Source organism: Apaloderma vittatum, unplaced genomic scaffold (assembly GCF_000703405.1).
Source record: "Apaloderma vittatum isolate BGI_N311 unplaced genomic scaffold, ASM70340v1 scaffold16903, whole genome shotgun sequence".
Taxonomy (NCBI): Eukaryota; Metazoa; Chordata; class Aves; order Trogoniformes; family Trogonidae; genus Apaloderma; species Apaloderma vittatum.
The window spans coordinates 7,379-26,768 of NW_009710064.1; the positions used below are offsets into that span (position 1 = coordinate 7,379).

A 19,390-nucleotide genomic window follows, 5' to 3' on the forward strand; every position below is an offset into this window, starting at 1 on the left:
CTTGAAGACTCAAGGGCGCCAGTGGCCAACACCCAGGGCCAGTGTTTTCACCCCTTCGGCGTCCCGGCGGAGGTGCAGACGGTGGGTGAGGTGCCAGCAACAGCCCTGGAGCTTTCTCACTTTTGTTGGCTTCAGTGGCCAATTGTGGTTGGGTTATAGAGCCTGTTCTCTTCTCTTTCTTGGGCATAAAACTTGACTGGGCTCTTGTTATTCTTCTAGATATTTTTGCCTTATTTTTGAGTAGGTTACCTTCACTAAATTTAGAATTATTACCACATAGTGCGTGTTTGCTTTCTTCGTGTTTTGATACCATCCAAGTCTTTTTAGCAGAAGACGATCCAGTAGACATAAATATATTCAGAGACGTGCATTCCTTATTTGATTCTTCAGTATTAACATTTGGTTTTGATATATGAGGGTTTTCCTGATGATTTTTTAGGAACATGAGGTTTGAAGGTTGAGCAACAATACTCGAATTAGTCTTAGGAGCATTATTTGTAGTTAGAACATATTGCAGCTGTGCAGAAGATATTTCACTGGTGTCTTTTTCATAGCATTTTCCACTTTCTATTATTATCTGGTTAATTTGATCACACCATCTTAGCTTTCTATTGTATTTTTCATTTTTTGCACTTTTCTTTTTCATTTTTGCCAGCTCTACACTGTCTCTAATAGAAGACATGGGTCGAGTTCCAAAATTGATCCCGTGGTGGTACTGTGAATCTACATTTCTCAGACAATTATTGAGATGCATATTTTTAGAAGTACTTTGAGGTATATAAAGCAAATCATTATTCCTCGTTTGTGATTTTTCTGGATTGTACAGGACACAGTCACACTGTGAACTCAAAGATGATTCACTCCGTGTTGTGCAATTTCCATTTTGTTCTCCAGCCTCAAGACTGTCGAGGCTTGACAGGCTATCTGAATCATCTGCTTTCTTGACTTCTTGATAAAAATTCTGAAATATAGGCATAAAAACAGACTGTTACATTTATCAGAACTATTTTTCTGCTGATACTAGCTTTTCATTAATGAGAGCTTAGGTTAAAACACAATCAATATTAAGCCTGGTGTTTTTATGATGGGGTCATAGCACCATGAGTACTTCCATCATAAAAATCTACCTGTGTTCAGTTGCAAAAGAAGATTATGTAGTTTAGGTATGAAATTACGAGGAAGGGGCTGCACAGTTCAACAAATCTAATACCTAAATTTTATATAAATTCTACAATATGAACAAAATTTGTCTAAACAACACTGCTGTTTCTAGACTGCCCTATGTCACAGGATGACTCCCTAACACGTAAGGAAGTTTAAAAAATGAAGGACAACCTATGAAAAATGCAGATTTGAGAGAGGTTTTACCCCAGACCAGAATTTTTCATAATACTAGCCTGAATATATTTATTTTCTTACAAAGTGCCACAAGCAGTGAGGGTTTAAGCCCTGCCGTGGCAAACACAAAAAGCATCTCTGAGCTGTCATAACCGCAGCGATTAACACCTCCCCTCAGTGAAACTCCCGCTTCTCATCTTTCAGAAAGAAGAAAATATCATCTCGTCTATGAGGACAGACCCGGTCTAAGGGCATACAGGAGTCCCATCGGTGTCGTGATGCCTAAGAACAACTGGCACCATGCAAATCACCATTGGGACAATTTTAGGTATGTACTATACAGGCATTTTCTTCACTATTACTTCTCCATCCAATCACTGAGATCCTGACATGGTTGAAAATACGTACTTTTTAAAGCATAAGATGTCAAAATACACATAAACACAAAGGAAAACAAGCACAGCAACTATTTCCACAGTCTCGTGCCCTGTCTCTTGTGGAAGCTCAGCAGCTAAGTGATTTTAAACCATACCTTGAAAAAAATAATGAAAAATTAAGAGTAGGCTGCATTAGATATGCAATTTTACGCAATGAAGTTTGTTTTTTTTTATTAGTGACTTAAAATGGAAAATGCTTCAAGTAGCAAAATATGTTAACCTAGCTAAGTGATTATATATCCCCTGGCAATTACCATAGAATTAACATTTTGAAAATTTAGCAAAAAAAGAGAAAATTCATAAGTGAATACAAACATATTTTTACAGTAAACCTTTTTTTTTTTACTCCAGTAGAATTGTAATACCATAATATTGCATAGTTTATAGCTGTAGAAATATTTTAAATTGCAGAATAAGCAGCTTAGTGAGTCCTGAAAGACATTTCATGATGGAATTAAATCTTATCTTGCACTAAATCTTCAGAAGTTGGTGAAGTCTCCCATTATAGTTATGATCTGAGATAAACTAAATAGAAGAAAAAAGAACCAAGTGTAGTGAAAGATCCCTTTAGGGAACATTTTTCAACTAAAGCTACACAAACCAGTGTCTTTCTAATAAGAAAGAATAAATAACGCTTCGTTAGTTATTTATTAACCTTTATGTTTGGCTAAATTATATTGTTAACCTCTGCTTGAACTTCACCAAACAAGGCCAAATTTAAGGACTAACCTTGACATTTTCAGATGGGAAAAATAACAGTAAAAAGGAATTATAGGTGTCATGCTTAGTTCTTATCTAATTTGGATACCACCTGCCTAGCTAAACACGTCCTTCTAAAATGACTCAGTTAAAGAGAAAAAAAAAATTTAAGAATTGATTTTAAAAAAACTGTTTTGAGAGCAGGTTAGCCTTAAACTGGTAAATCTGGAGGGTGCAAGAAAAGTTGCAGATTTTAAAAACTACGATCAATAAATTCTACCCAGTTTTGCTCCAAGGCTTAAAAGATCCTGCATTATATATACTTTTCCTCTCCTTGTAAAACAAAATCTCATGTGAACACGAAATCCGAGTTGAAGCAATCCCAGAAATAGGTTAGGAACTAAAGAATAAAGGAGGATTTCTTATTTAACCATATGCTCACTTTCACTTAGTTCATGGAAATTTAGTTAATTTACATTTATTTTGTGGCATCATACAATTTCATCATTTCACACATTAAAGATGCTTATCATTCCTATTAAAATATGTACATATTTTATTTCCTTTTCTAGCCTACTCTGTAATGAAAATGAATGTCATGTTTTCTTGTAAAAAAGCATAACAAGAGCTACTTCTGCAGACCTAAACAAGCATTTAACAATAATTCGTTTTTTAGTAGTCAATAACTACAGAGAAATAAACCTGGAAATCCCAATGATTTAATTTCACTTAATCTGTGAGATAAGGAAACAGAAGTTTCATAGAATGTATCAGCTTTTTATATTCTGGATTTGCATATTTTTTCTGTTCTGTAAGTACAATTTACGGTATTACCTGTTGCCTGCATATCTTATGTCCTAATGCATGAAATCTAAATCTAGTCTGGCCACATACTTGGTATTCTAGGAAAGGGAACACTTACAAGGAGTTAAAGACGTTGCTTGTATCTCCTAAGACTTGGAACAGCTGTGTCAGGCAATTTCATTTCAGTAAAGCACTAAAATGAAAATATGAGCCTAAGAAATCTTGCATGAAGCCAATGAAAGAACAAAACTGCAACAAGTAAAAATTTAAGAGAACCTGACAACTGAATTTTCTGCCAAAGCACCCTGTCAGAATGCTATAACACTAAAGAGCTCCTATATGCATATTTGACATTTTCTGCAGAAAGAAGTGCTGACTGTTCACAATTCTGAGAGGTGAATGGAAAAAAAAAAGACAAATGCTGGAAAAATGCTACTTACTTTGAAAATCCAGGTCCCTCACCTTTCACACAACTTGCTGGTTTTGATAATAAATTAATAATGTAATAATTTAATAATTTAATAATGAGCGATCCTTTTTGTGTTACAGGGGTGTGTATATATAATATTATCCTTCACATTCACTGTGAAATAAAAGACACCAGTGGTCGTACAGATACAAAGCTACATCTCAAAGCCAGTGAGGATCCTAAACACTTTTTCTGCTTTTGAGTTTACCAACTATGGAATAGGAAAGTCCATAAGAAAAAGTCATTTAGAAAATTAATTCTATTTCTATGCACATTCAGAAAACATAATGTACATGGCACTACACAGCAGTGGCTTCACAGAAGATCTGGGCAGACCCAAGAAAGCAAACGCCACTGAGAAAGGACTGTGGTGGTTAATTACACAAGAGATCCACCAAACTGCGCCAAACCCACCAAAGAAGATACGAAGGCGTGGGATGACCAGAGAAAAGCTTTCTGTTAACAACCCCCCTATCTTTCCTAGACTAACTCAGAGGCACCCCAAGCTATCTAGGATGCAGAAACTATCTATTTATGAATGTGAGTATTTATTTAAAAGGACCTGATTTGCCTGTTGGGGAAATCATCGCACGTTGTTAGAAATATAGGTTCAAGCTTCTTGTCATAATTTCGCAGGCACTCAGGGACTTCGGTAAGCCATACTGGACTTCCAGTTTTAATGAAATCCCGAGGTAAATGTACATAACTGTGTAGGAAACAGGTTTTCAGCTAAATGTTTTTCTCTCTATTAATTAATTTAGCATCTCAATACTTGGTGTGCTGCTTCTCAGGATGCCTGTTGTGGGTGCCTAACTCTCACAGACTAACCTAGTCATTCAGCTCCAAAATGGAATCCATAACGCTGTCTTTTAAATACTGCTAAAATCATTAAATGATTGAGGCACTGAGTACCACATGCATTAGTCTCTGTTTTGTTCCTAATCCATCAATAAATTTATTCTGAGCAGGCAATATCTAACTTGTAAATTTAAGAGATGGGGTCATGTAAAAATGCATAACTGAAAACTGTCATAAGGCAAATAGACATGGAGAAAAATTGGTTGTCCATATGCAATATTAAATCTAGAACTTAACTGCTTAACTAATAATAATTTTAATGTTACATATAAAATGCAATGACATATTTAATGAACAAATTCATAGTTGCTTACAAATTATGTTATACTCAGTGTCACACTGGTTATTCTGAAACAAGGAGAATGGAGACCAGCTAAAGCTTCGCAATTTTCACTTCTTTGGAATTTGTAGCTTGTAGGAGAAAGGGTATTTTCAAAAAATATTTCATAGATGAAGCTATTCCTAGACAATCCTTTAGAGACAGAAATGAAAGGGAAACAATTCTCAGAGACTTTTCTCCATTTTAAAGCAAAGAAATAATCCTCTCTCTCACTGATGCTTAAGGTCTTAATGATGAGACTCAAAGGCCTGAAGCTATCCTTTTCAGAAAAGTTTTCCAACAAAGTCTGATTTATGGGGAAGAAGAGAAGAATAACTGATGGTGGAAAGTATTTTATCATCTTCTAGAAAACTCCAAATCTGTCTTCCTTGTTTATTCTTATTGACAAATATGGCAAGGCATTTGGTTTGACAGATTTGAATGAACAGCAGTTGTAGCATCAGAAAAAAAGAAATACTACTTGAGGAGTACACACCTCCTAAAAGACTCATAGTCTGTGAATGCAATTTTTAAAAGAATCCCACTACATCTCTCTGACTTGCTAAAAATACTGTAATTTTCTGCAATTTATAAAAAGCATTACTTTTTCTTTTAGCAACATAAATGCATTGCAAAGACGGAGCATTTTTTAACATTTGCACACTATCTTGTGCACTGCAGAGCAGCAACCAAGGCAGAAGGTGGATTTATATTAGGAAATCCTAAGGGTTGCCTACAGAAATACTTTTAAAATCACAGAATATTCCAAGTTGAAAGGGACCCACAAGAATCATCAAGTCCAAAGCCTGACTCCACACAGGGCAAACTGAAAGTTAAACCACATATCTAAGAGCATTTTCTAATATTATATATTTATACCTCTCTAGAAATAAGTTTATCTAATGAGACAGTTTCATCTCATTTCCAACATTCACTGCATGCTTCATTAATATAATCACTTATCTTGAAAAAAATATTTAGTGACTGTTACATGTTACCTATTTTTCAGCCAGGTATTTTTCAAGACATACATTCCCCTTAAGAATTTTACAGATATGATTTATAAAAACATGTATAACATTCCAGCATCTACCCCTAAACAGCCTACTGGATTCATAGGCTGATTTTTTTTTTTTTCCAGTGTTTGACACAGCACAATTCTTTGTTAGTTACAAGGTTCTTCAGCCTCCTGGGTCCCATTTATTCTCCGTGTATTGCTGTCCTCTAGATACTGGGTGTTGGGCAGAGTGCTTTGTTTCCCAGTTGGTGAGCCAGTGGATATGCCAGTATCAGGCATAAACTGCGCAGCAAAGCTCAAGCTACAGAAGTGCTGCTGTGAGTTTATAATAATTAATATTGAAAAACATACTGAAAGAATTCATCAGGTTTCTGTGTACTCAGGCTACCATGAACCTATTAGGACAGAAACAGAATACTGGAAGCAAATAGTGTTAAAGTAGTTTTGGTTTTGCTTGCTACTTCCCAAGAGGTTTATCACTTTAAAAAAAAAACAAAACCAAACCCCAAAAAACACAGCTCTACCACTTTCAAAGGGGTAGAATTACTCTGGACAGTGATACTTTAATCTTGATGAGAAAGCAATAGATTTCCCAACATTGCCATTAGACATTAGTACTTAGCATCTCTGATAGTATCAAGTTATCATAAAAAAAATAACATTCTGGCAGACCAGTATGCACAAACATTTTTATCTTCCTGCAGTAAACTAAAGATCAGATACTGCTGCCTTTTCCTCTGTTCTTCTCCTTTTGCTACATTTATGAACATTTCCCCCTGTTGCAATAAACCAAATCACTTAAAAAATAGCTGTGAAGTATGGTAGAAATATTTTAGTGCATAGCTATATATAAATATTTCATAGATCCACAGATATATGGCTACATGTATATCAGTGTTAAAACAAAAATGAAGCCCTGCTACTCTGTATGGCAATTCTTACGAAAAAGTGTATGTGTGTAACGGAGGAACGAGTACATACCAGAGGACAGCTCTCTGTTTCCTTGTTTCTGTGGTTTGTGACCTATGCTCTGTGTATAACCACCCTAAATTTTCCACAATGTCTTATTCACATATTAATCTACCTCTCAAAAAAAATCTCTTTTGTACTGAAAATGCTGTTTCAGCTTCAACCCTACGTTATCACTTGCTCAAGCAGGGTTTTGAATTGAGGAAAAGTGCCCTTCAAATGACTGAACATCCAGATTGTCAGGTATGAAGACTGCAATGTCATTTTATACAGCACAGGCTTGGAATAAACCACTATTTTAGGTAAAAAAACCCCTACTCTTGAGGAATACACAATCGAAACACGTTTGAGAGTACTTGGATAAAATAATCTAGTCTGGAGATACATTTCAATTTTAACTTATATCAGACGTGAATTTCAGATTAGTGAAATAACGTGGAAGATAGTGATGTGTTGCAATATTGGTTGAAAGCTAATAAAAACTGAAACACTCCAATCTTGCCAAAAGGAAAACAAGTAGGGAAATCACTCAAGTTTGTCATATAATTTAAGTGATCAGCATGAAGTATGTTAAAATTCACAGTTACAAGTAAAAAACGGCCAACATTTCTATACTTAAGGTGACCATGGAAACTTACTTTGAGTCTTTGAAAGGCCTCTTCAAAATCAAGGCTGATTTTGGTTCCAATGTCATTTTATCCCAACCCTCCCCTTAAGAGCCTCTTTTCCAACTAACCAGCCCTGAGCATTCTACAAGTTCTCGACACTCAGGGGACACTCTGTACACAGGCACTCCTTTTTTCCATGCTGGTCTTGTCCATGCCTCTGAGGAGTTAGACCCATACAATGCACATTGCAGAAGGAACCCTCGTTTAAGTCATTCCATTCATATTAAAAATGCACCTGAAAATGAATTCAGTTTTTCCATCAGTGACCTGAAACACCTCTGCTTCACAGACAGCCCAACCTCAAAAGCACAGTAACTCAGCTAACAGTCACACCGGCCAACTCACCAATGGACTTTGCCTTACTTCAATGGCTGCACAATTTGCTTGGAACAAAAGGGAAGCCAAGGTAAAATCAGTTAGAAAGGGATTTTAATTTGGATTTCACAGATTCTACCTGAATAACCTAATTATGGTCATATAAAGGAGGGAAAAGGAAAACATAATACTTATGTTGTAATCAGTATCTATTTTGTCTGTGGATCAGCTCCTACTTCCAAGTATTTTGTTTAAAATATGAAACAAGAGAGGTGAAATACTATATCAGTCAAACAGTTTAATTCAAGCATGGTGTATTTTTCTGGAAGAGCATAAAAATATTGTACCGCCTAATACAATTCAGTATGATCACCAAATTAAACAGGTGATGAAAAGAAAAAGTCAAAGGACATCTGAATAATACTATTCTTTCTCCATTTTAATGGAGTTCATCCATTTTAATGGAAGTTTTCTAAATTATTCAGTTCAAGGCAGAAATGGAAAATTTCAACATAAAGAGTTAACATTTGGAGAAACTATAAGCATTTGGGAGTAATGTTGTTTGGTAAAAAGCTGCATGCAGCTTCAGACAAAAACTGTGCTACCCGCTCCAACTTAAAGATTGCATTTATGCCTGCAACACAACCACGAGATGACTGTGCAACAAAACCTTTCATTGCACATGAAGTTAACAATATCGATTTTTTCAGAACATACTTACAGACATATAGCAAATAATAATTTGATGTACTGTCTCAGATGTAACTCTGGCACAAAATAAAATCTACTGCTTTCAAGATTTTAAGGAAAATAATTTTGGAGAATAGTAGAAGGGTCACTGAAAACCTTGGCTTATTGGTGAAACTACAAATTTTTATGGATGGAAATCGGGGAACACACCAAATCTACTGATAAGGGTCTACATAGAACTTTATTGCTCTGTAGGAAAGAAAAGAATTTTAGGAATCCTTATAATCCTGCTGGGCCTGTAAAAACAGAAAGAGTGGTCAAGGGATCTCAGTGGATGGTTAGCCTGCAAAACATGTGCACTTTAACGTTAGTTCCAGAAAGGCAAACACTGTTGAAATGACTTTGGACAACAGAACAGGACTACTGAAGCCTATTCATATCAGTAAAAATATTATATTTATAAATTATAAGTGTTATTAGTAAGATTGTTCTAAATGCCACTTCACATCACAGGAAGTCCCAATGGAGATACACACCAGCGCAATCCAAGTATTCAACTTCCAAACCTCAGGCCTTAGAACAATGACAGTAGCTCTCTTGACTGTTTTTCGAATCAGAGTCTAAAGCATGCAAGTTCAAGAAAAAAAAGGCCAAATGTTTGAAGTATACATATTTACAATTTGAAACTGTTTATCAGAGGGAAGAAGCTGAGCAACCCCTAGTGGTAGCAGAAAAATACATTCTGGGAAAACAAATTTTTTACAGAATTAAAGCATTTTCAAAAATACATTAATTTGTAAACACACATTCCTATATGATATGCAGTGTCCAAAGCTGATGATAACATTTAGAAAAAATTATAAGCAAAAAATCATGTTTGAGTCATGGCAGTTTTTCCCTAGGATTCAGTTAGAGTGTGATATTTGTGTTTGATAAATACACTACTACAGAGTGTCTTACGATATATTAAAAATCTTATTACATATTTTTATCAAAGAGGTTGCATTTTTTTTCCTAATTCTAAGACGTCCTAATGTAGCTACTGCCAAATTCAGAATTATCATTTCGGGAGGGCTTTTCAAATACTGTATCAGTAAGATGCATAAGGTGCTATAAAAATAATATTAAACAAAAGCTTAGGCCTTTTTGGATTTTGTTTGAAGCAGTTATCGAGAATTCCGTTTTATCAGCTCTCCTCCATATATTGCCAATTGTTCTTTCTTTTTTTTTTGCAGATAAAAGCGAGCACTAATCAATGAACTTGCCAGTACAAACTGTACTTTCTGTCTTCTCAACTTTAGTAAAATCTACTCCAACATTTCTATGTTAGTCATCAGCTGTTCAAGATTCTCATGACTGTCCATCAGAACAAAGTAGGTGGAGACAGATCCATGTGCCTGAAATCATCAACATCAAAGAACTCAAAATATATCTGAACTGTATAGTCTTTCACAAGTTCTCCATACACATGTATTGAAAGGAAAAGCCCTTGCTCTGTTGCCACCAGAAATCCCATGCCTGTAGCCATGACCAGTACAAAGGGACAGTGCTTCACAGAGTCAAGGTCATTTCAGTCATCCCAAGCCCAGATACCAGTAGATAATATAGAAATATGAATGAGTCCAAAGTTGTGCAGTCTTGTTTCCAAAAAAATGTAACATTGAAGACAATATTTCCAAAATCAAAGACAACACTTTCAGACCTAAAATCAAACTTAAAAGTGCAGTTAAAGGAAATCACTTTGGAGCTCAGTTCTTGATTTTCACTGTGTTTCTAAGGTGTCTTCTGAAACTGATTTTGGGTCCAAAAATTACTTTAGGCAGAAAGTTAATGGTTTCGTTACTGGAACCCATCTGGGTTACTGGAACCTGCATCTACTCCAAGGATCACAAAAATGGTTGTCAGGAGACTTGCAGTGAGTCCCTAAGAAATCACCACACACTGAGAAACAAAGCAAGAAACAAAAAAACCCCCAACTTTTGACCTACCATAATTATACTGCTATGGTGTTTTGTGCTGGGCTGTAGCCATCAGCAAAGCAGAAACTTACGTGCCAACTGCAAACTGCCAAAGTAAGTTTGCAGATAGCACAAGACCCCTGCAATAGACTAATGACTAGCTACTTTGGAGTCGAGAAATCTGACATACGAATCTTATCTGCACAAAAAGAAGGACAACGTGACGAATATCTTTGAAGAATTTGTGAAGATATTCTTACATACATTTTTAAAGATCTCTTCTTACTGAAGAATACATGTAATTTTACTAGAAACAATCTGTTGGTAAGGCATAGTACAGTGTGTCCTTAGATGTTGTCTTGTTGCTAAAGAGTGCTTAATAGACCTTTCCTTTTTATCACATTCAAGAAACTATTACATTTAAGAAGCATCATGTAATGAATCACATGGAAATATCATACCTCCAAGTTGCTGAGATGCTGTTTTTCAAGGAGTTGTTGCATTTCTTTCAGATTTTTCTGGAAGAGAAGTTTGCAACTATCCATGTTTGTTCTCCTGCTCTCTTCCCTTGTTTTATCCCAGCCAATCACTCCTGAAATCTGCTTCTTGTGGAAAGAACTGTTTCTAGATGCTGATGAGGTTGAAGTGTCATCTGTGGTTCTTGATGCAAACAAATAACTTATTACTTTACCTTATTTTTATGCATCGACTCTACACTTTTAAACACATTCCCTTCCAAAAGTATATATATCATCAATAAATGCCTGGTAAGTGCAGGATGGTTATACTGTATATAACTACAGGTGGTGCTCTTAGTACTGTCTAAAACTGCCCAACACTTTCCACTTTAAACATTCTCTTCTGTTATTTATCGTCAGGCTTTCCTAATTGGATTGTTGGGTGACTGCCTCAGGCTGAATTAATCTGGAAAATGTCAGCCAATAGTTTGGTCATTTACAGAAATGGAACATGGAGGTTTGGGGTTTATTTTTTTAAAAAACCAACAAGGAAAATGGCCTTTATTTTTCCATAAAGTTGGCTTATATAGAAAATAACTATATACTGATGCTGTCAGATATTCCCTTACATCAAGTGGCAAAATAACTTTGTAGTATCTAGAGAGTCCAGCTCTATTGATGAGGTCTAATGTCAGTAATGTGGTACATTAAGGTACATTTGTATTTGCTACCTGAAAAAAAAAAGTCTCTGAGGTAGCTAGTGTAGCTGGGTATTGTGGTCAGCACGAGCCCAAATTAAGATAGAGGAAACTAAAGGTTTTTACAGAATGAGAATCAGCAAGAACCATGGGGCTGGTTGACCACCAGGAATTGCCAAAAAGGTGTGAAGTCAAGTGACAAGGAAAATCTGCAGCCAGAGACTAGGAAGGCAGGGAGTGGGTAAAGGTATGTTCAGGAATAAAAAGCAGCCAGAAGTGGAGCAAGTCTGAGTACAATCACTAGGAACAGGAACCAACCTCTGGAGAAGAAGCAAGAACTAGGTAGATAACAAGAATGACAAAAAACAAGAAATGAGGATCTGTAACCAATAATAAAGACAAGCCTTAAAAAAAAAAAAAAAGCAAAAATAACCCACAGACTAAACCCACCAGCTCATAGGTAGATCAGACTTTAGTCTGCTGGAAACCAGCTATGACCAGGTTGCCAGCTATGCCTGACTGCCCGTGTGGGGCAGTTTAGTGAAGGACACTGACCATGTCTTTTGCCTCCAGCCTGGTTCAAGGGCCCTGAATGCCCTTCCTCTGGCATATCCAAAGTGGCCCTTTCAGAAGTCTTTCACCAGACCCAAGCTTTAAGCTCTCACATCTGTTCAGTAGAGACCTAATCCTTACAATTGATTAGAAAGCCAAGCTTATGTCTCACTGTTTTGAGATGGAGTAAGTGTTATTACAAATGGTGGTAGTAGGAGAACAGGTCTTGGAAACAGATCGTCAATATAAACTTTTGGTGAAGTTATCTTTAAAATGGATACAGCTTTACCAAAAGGAGGTTTTATTTATCAGGTTGATGAGGTCAAATATTCAAAACGTTACTTTGTCTCAGCAATCACTGGATTTTGAGTAACAAAGCAAACCCTGCTGTCCATTCAATATGTAGATGCTTTCCAACATTCCCAGGGTGCATTTCTCATATATAGTTCCTCAGCAGCATCAACACAATCTCTTAAATATTACTGAATTGGGTAAAGGTGTTTAGATAAATTCGTGGCAAGAGTGAACTTTTAGTCTATATGCAGCTGAATATGAAATATTATATGAATTATGAAAATTATACTTCCAAATAATGCCCTTTTCTTTTTCTTTCTTTTTTTTTAAAAATTGGAATCTGACCTGACAAGATGATGTACTATGGACATTTTTCCAGTACTCATCTTCAATGAAGGTGATGGTGAAGATGATGGTTCCTTTCTTATGTGGGCAATCTGCAGTGCACGAACTTCTAAGAATACCCGACTATTTCATGCCACACAGAGTTATCTTCCTTAGCAGCTGGCACTCCTACTGAGCAAATGTGAACAGTGCAGCCACGCTGTATGGACACAGACCTCATCCTCCCCTACTGCCTATCCAGCAGAGATGCATTATTGGGAAACAGGTATTGTTCCTAGCTGGAGATGGATATAGTATGTTTAATACATGTACAGACACTCAATACCCCCTTTCCTTCATTTCTCTTCGTTTCGTCAGCTTAAGTTTCCACAGTTCCTCCTTCTGAGCCTTTATCTGTTCCACCCTCTTTCCGCATCTAAAATTATACTCCCTGTTAAAAACAATCCTTTTCTTTTTAGTACATCTGTGTCAAATGGGTAAAGAGTTTAATGAGACCTTTTCTATATTTATTATAACATTTACAGTTTTAGAATGGAAAATGGAAACTTTTATCCTATTGATCCCATCCGTTCCAGGCAGGCCTTATTGCAGCCTTCCAGTTCTTAAAGGAGGGCTACAGGAAAGGTGGGGAGTGCAGTGATAGGACAAGAGGTAATGGTTTCAAACTGAGAGTAGATTTAGATTAGATTTTATGAAGAAATTATTTTCTGGGGGGGAGTGTGGTGAGACAGCGAAACAGGTTGCCCAGAGAAGCTGTGGATGTACCCTCCCTTGGAGTGGTCAAGGCCAGGTTGGACAGGGCTTTGAGCAGCCTGGTCCAGTGGGAGGTGTCCCTGCCCATGGCATGGGCTTGGAACTAGATGATTTTTAAGGTCCCTTCCAACCCAAATCATTCTAGGATTCTTTGATTCTATGATCTACGAACAAGACTACTGTTATTTTTCAGAAGATTTTATATAATGCTGCAAAAAGATTGGCTTAATTGCATTGTCCTAAACAGAGATACATATTTGGCAGTGTCTAAAAAGCAATTTATTTCTGATGAGATGGCTGATAAAAAAAAGGGAGAACAACTTCCCGTATTTATTTACAGAACTCAGAAAATTGTGTTCTGTATTCTTTTGAATGGGAGATATTCTCCTTATCCAAAAGCTTTCTGTGCCTATTCACTTTTAAAGACTTTGTTACTGTGGACCAGACTGATATACACCTGGTCCCCAAAAAAATCTGAGGGTTTTTTTCTCTGTTTACTTTGGGGGAAAGTTTATTGATATCTGTTTGGTTGTTTAAACCATTTATATTTATAAAAGTTGCTACACTCCAAGCTTTTTCAGAGAATGTTTTTGATTTGTCATAATTAAGTTTCTGTCCCAGTCAATACAACTAATCAAATACAATTGCTTTTAAACATAAACAGGAAAGTGTATCTTGCATAAAGTGCAGCACAGCGTTTACACACCTAACGTGCACACATCCCAATGCCTGTCAGCTAATGAGCTGATCAAAATCTTCCCTTTGGCATTTACTAACTAAACCTTACTAGAAGCAGAATAGCTCTGCTGTAAGCACAGAATACAATCTCTCACTCATTAGGTGTTTTAGGACTTTTTGTCTTTCTCCAAGATGATGTAATATATCTCCCCAGTTTAATTTATTTTTTAAAAATTTTTTAAACATAAAGAATTCTAGAACGTTATAAAATTCACCTATACCCAGTTGGGTCTGCAGTCATATTTACCTTGAATATTTAATACAGTATTGATTTCTTCCTCTAAAAGAGGACTGTTAACGCTCTATTTCTGAGGAATGTTAAATTGTAAAGATGATATGAGATTTTTGGTTTGAGTGTTTATAGAAGTGTAAGAAGAGATAGAAATACAGAAAGGGATCTACTACTTCATCCGAGTTAGTTACTAGCTGTCCCAAAAATTTCAATTAAAGGGATTGTAAGACATTTTAAAAGATTTACAGCTCAGAACTGGTGAGTTTTGAGGAACCTTCACTTTTGAGAACCTTCTCAAAATACTTTCCTGCATCAAAGCATACTTTGCTGTGCTCATTTGAAAAAAAAAATATTTTTGCCCTCTATGAGAATTTTGCACAATTTTTTGGAACCGAGTCTGAAATCATACATGAACTCTGGCTCCCAGACCAAAACTGAAAGGAGTCTCCCCGCACTAACATCTCTGCAGCAGACCAGAAGACTCTATGGTGCGTAGGACGCCTTCAGTTTGAATCTTAGTGCTTAGTAAGGGATTGTGTGAGATGCAGACAAAAATGCGTATTTTCTGTTACGTGGAAGGAAGACCAATTGCTAGCATTAGAATAAGCAAAGATTTATTTATATAAATTTGTCTACCTTGCCCCTATACACAAGCCTTAATTCTTTTTTGCCTTATTACATTCTCCTTCACCATCCCCACATGGCTCCTACCCAACCTCCTGGTTACCGGCTGGGGAAGAGGCAGCACATTCCAGGGCAGGTTCCAAGATATTTGTGTGCTGCCTTACCCCTACTAACTGGCTTGTAACCTGCCAGTAGGTCAGTGCGGAACCAGCTTTTAAACCTTTTTCATGCTGGGGTCACTTGTTCGAATAATTTCTCTCTTTCCCAATTGCCACTTTCAAACTTGCAGAAATATTATAATCTTTGAGATTCTTCTCTCTCTCCCTCACATTTGGTTACTAGGGGAATACAAGCTGTAAAAGATTATGAAGGTATAAATGTAATTTCCTTAGGAAATCAGGTTACATAAATGAAAATGAAGAAAAGAGCACACTATCATTATTACAGGATAGTGAATTTTTAAAAATATACAAATGTTACACTGTAAGAAATGGTAAGTGGTTTGAAGAGGTCCTGAGAGAAAAACGTGACCCCTGAGGCACAAGGAACAGTTTGAAGAAAGATGGAAAATAAAGAAACAAATGATGAAGGTGGGGAGGAAGGGGAACTGAGCTGCTGTCCTTAACTGAGCCTCAATGGAATGAGACAAATGATCAGGAACCCTGAGACAGGGTTCAGAAACATCTAAAATTTTTCACTATAATTTCAACTTCTATTTAGCAGGTAAAATTTTCTTTGGTTTTATGGATGCAATCCTCCTTTATTATATCAATCCAGTTCGTAGCTGCAAAACTATATGCATGTTCATCAGCAGATAGTATGAGTATTTAGCTCTAAAAGGTATGAAATATTCTCTCCATTGCCTAGTTTATCATTTGCAAACATGTATCAATCAGCAGTAGATATGTAATCAAACTGAATATTAACATCACTATGAAGCTCAATAGTGTGGAGATCCATTTTAGACAGAATTTATCTCTATCCTGAACATCTGCACAATTTGCAGCATCAGAAAATAATTAGAATAATAATAATTACAAAAGCAACAACCATAAAAATAAAACCCTGAAGTGAAATGTTAAAGAAGTGAGAGCTTAGGAAGGGGATAGTCAGGAAGAACTATCAAATACAGTAGACAGACAAACTGTGCATGAAGAAACAGTGTAAAGTCAAGGTATCTTAGAAAAAGTGCTTGGGTAGAGTGAAACGTATGCAGTTCAAATTGTATGTGATATAAAATGAAATTGCAAGTGAAATTGTTACCAGGATGCTCAAGATACTTGTAAAAGATGAGAAACTTAAAGGAATGACAGCTGGAAAGAAGATAAGATCATGAGATGAATATACAAACTAAACTATCCTTGAATGTGGAAAGAAAAAATCTGGATGAGAGTAAGAAATCATCTAGACAGAATGCTTCGTAATTTATAGAACAGCCCGTGGTTTGATAACCGTGGCAATCTGACCCAGGCTATAACTGAATGTGGGCTGGGTTAGCCCTCACTATTCCTGGAATTCAGCTGAAGGGAAAAGGTTTGTGTCACCTCCTCTGCTGTTTCACCAAATGGACACAAGCAACTCAAGGATGTTTCATAATGTTTCATTGGGATAGTTGACAGAAATGCTTTCTTTGCCATGAGGAAAATAGCCTACAATGTCTTAAAGAGTAATTGTCTGCTGCTTATTGAACACACTAAGCAACTTATTTCCTTTGGTCATCACAATAAACAGAAATGCTTACCTGAAATTTGTTTTGTTTCTGCTGGGCAAGCACAGTCCTGGTGTTGAAACTGGTATTTTAATTTGTTCGAGAGCTTCTTCTAACTGAAAAGCTGCTTTTGTCTGGACTAGAGGGATCAGAGTAAAAAACACAAGAGAAAAAAAAAAGTATTTTTAAAACTGGAATATTTTACCATAAATGGTTTGGTTAATTTTCTGAAGTTTGGAAGCCTAAATCCAGACTGTTACTGGTTTAGCATCATTAGACATGCTGCAGCATGTCTAGTGCCTCTGAAACAAAACCTCAGTCTATTGAAGTGTTTACAGTAACAGATGTATTAAAAAGTTTTGCTATTTTTTTTTTGGCTGCCCTGTTGCAAAAGTAGGAGGTTAAAAAATCCAGCGCTTTTACATCATGCTTATTCTGCTCATTCACTAAGCCAAAGTTGTGGCTTGCACAGATTTTATAGAGGCCAAACTGCAACTTAATAATCAAATTAATGGTGAAAGAAAGAGTCCAGACAGGCACAAGGTGTTCCCTCTTTCAGGTAATGAAAAGTAAGGTAGAAAACAGCAGAGACAGAATTGTTATAAAGGAAAACCAAGGAAAAAATTGTGATTCATTATACTGCTACAGAGTCTGGGTTGTCAGCAGAACTATGAAGAAGCCCTAAACCAGTACTGTTCTATTTTGTTATTTTAATCTGACATTTGATCTTGAAGTCAGAGACGTTACCTCACAGTTGGCGCAACTGCAGTTGAGAGAGTAAATCTGTTAAAGAATACCTAAGTAATATACCATATCTTAAGAGTTTCAACACTGGAAAGTTGACTGGAAATGAGACTTGGCTGGTGCTGCTAAAAACTCCTGCCAATCTGCACTGATCCCAAGAAAGCAGGAACTGAGCTGAAGTGATCACCACGTCCCAGCAGTGAGAGAACAGCTTAAAAAGCTGACTAATTCAGCAAAAGTTATGTAATACATTAACATATGCTAGAACTGCTTTTACTTAACGATAAACAAAATGCACGTTCTTGAATATTACATATTCAGGAGTTCAAACAGCACTATACCAGTAACTTTTAGTGGCCTTTTAACACCTCACACCCAGCTGGGAACACATGGCATTGTAAGCAATAAGCAGACTGTAGTGAAAGAAGTGAGGAAAACCTAGGAAGCCCCAATATCCCAAGGAGGTGATGTACTTACTGCGATTGGCATACAACGAAATATATCACAATTAAATTTTCAGGAAAAAAAATGTTTTTTTTTAATTCTCTCTACCCAGTTTTGTCACATGGATCAGAGCTGAGCTTCTCATCAGTTAAGTTCTGCTTATATGATTTCAATTAATTTCAGTGAAGTCACTGTTTTGTTTGCCTCAGCAATATACTATTAATAGAAAAACACCTGTATTGTGAATAACAGATAAATTTTAATGGACAAACCTATTTGCCTGGGCTGAGCAACAGGCAGGTGAACACGCTGGAACTTATTGGTTGCTTCTTGAAGTTTCATCTTCCTCTGCTGCAGAACTTGCTCTCTAAGTCTTAGCTCTTTTTCTTCTTCTTGCTTCCGTCTTAGTTCAAAGGCTCTGTATTTAAAAAGCAAAAGCACACGATCCCTATGTTTTCTAATCACATTTATCAAAATATTAGTAACTCACTTGCTATCAATTTGCAATTTTAGTACAAAAGCTTGTTTGTCTGTTAATTAAATGCTATAAACTGCAGCACAGCTGGATTTTTATGGTTTGTCTGAACATAAATGGGACAGTAGGTGGTGAAGAAGAGACACACCATAATACTTTTATTTTTTACCCTCTAAGAGAGATACAATTCTTTCTTGACTTAATATGCAGACTCAACCAGGTCTTGTCACCAACGTGACTTTCACCACAGTCTTTACATGACCATGTAAATGTGTCACAGTGAACAGATCGACCGTAAGGTGAACTGCCAATGCCCCGTGTGTGTGCCTTCCGCGTGCTGTCAGGGAAACAGTAGCAGTTTAAAAGTTGTTTTTCAGAAAAAACGCAAAGGAACTTCAGCTTTTACCTATAAATATGTAAGAGCTAGTGTCAATTTCTAGTTGTCGAGAAGCTTCCTGAAAGACAATCAGATTAGTAGCACAAAAAGGGATAAAACAGTAATGTGAAACTAGAATTGACAGAATTGTTTGTAATATCAAATGTGTTAAACGTTTCCTTCCACTGGCTGGAAAGCAAAGCAGGCTCTAGTTGAAAACAACCGTCATCACAGAGCTTTCCTTCGGCAGGCACAAGCTTGACGAAGCTACGTGGAATTTTTATTTCTCTCGACAGGATCAACTTTTACTGACAAACTTAAACCAGCTCCTTGAGTAAAATACACACAGTAAATTCATTAGCACAGTGCCTATGTAGGCGAGTCATATTTAAACAATAGTTTTAAAC

The 19,390-nt window shown here is 36.4% G+C and overlaps 1 protein-coding gene across 1 annotated transcript in view; it reads right to left on the reverse strand.

Moving 5' to 3' along the window:
* KIAA1377 (KIAA1377 ortholog) overlaps nucleotides 1–18,550 on the reverse strand; it is a gene marked incomplete at both ends in the record, with an annotated part of 23,609 nt that extends 5,059 nt beyond the window's left edge. The window contains 4 exons of the mRNA XM_009867178.1: nucleotides 33–961; nucleotides 11,004–11,202; nucleotides 16,978–17,083; nucleotides 18,405–18,550. Of these exons, the coding sequence (XP_009865480.1) occupies nucleotides 33–961; nucleotides 11,004–11,202; nucleotides 16,978–17,083; nucleotides 18,405–18,550 (1,380 nt within the window). The remainder of the gene's footprint in view (nucleotides 1–32; nucleotides 962–11,003; nucleotides 11,203–16,977; nucleotides 17,084–18,404) is intronic.
* Nucleotides 18,551–19,390: the final 840 nt, after the last annotated feature.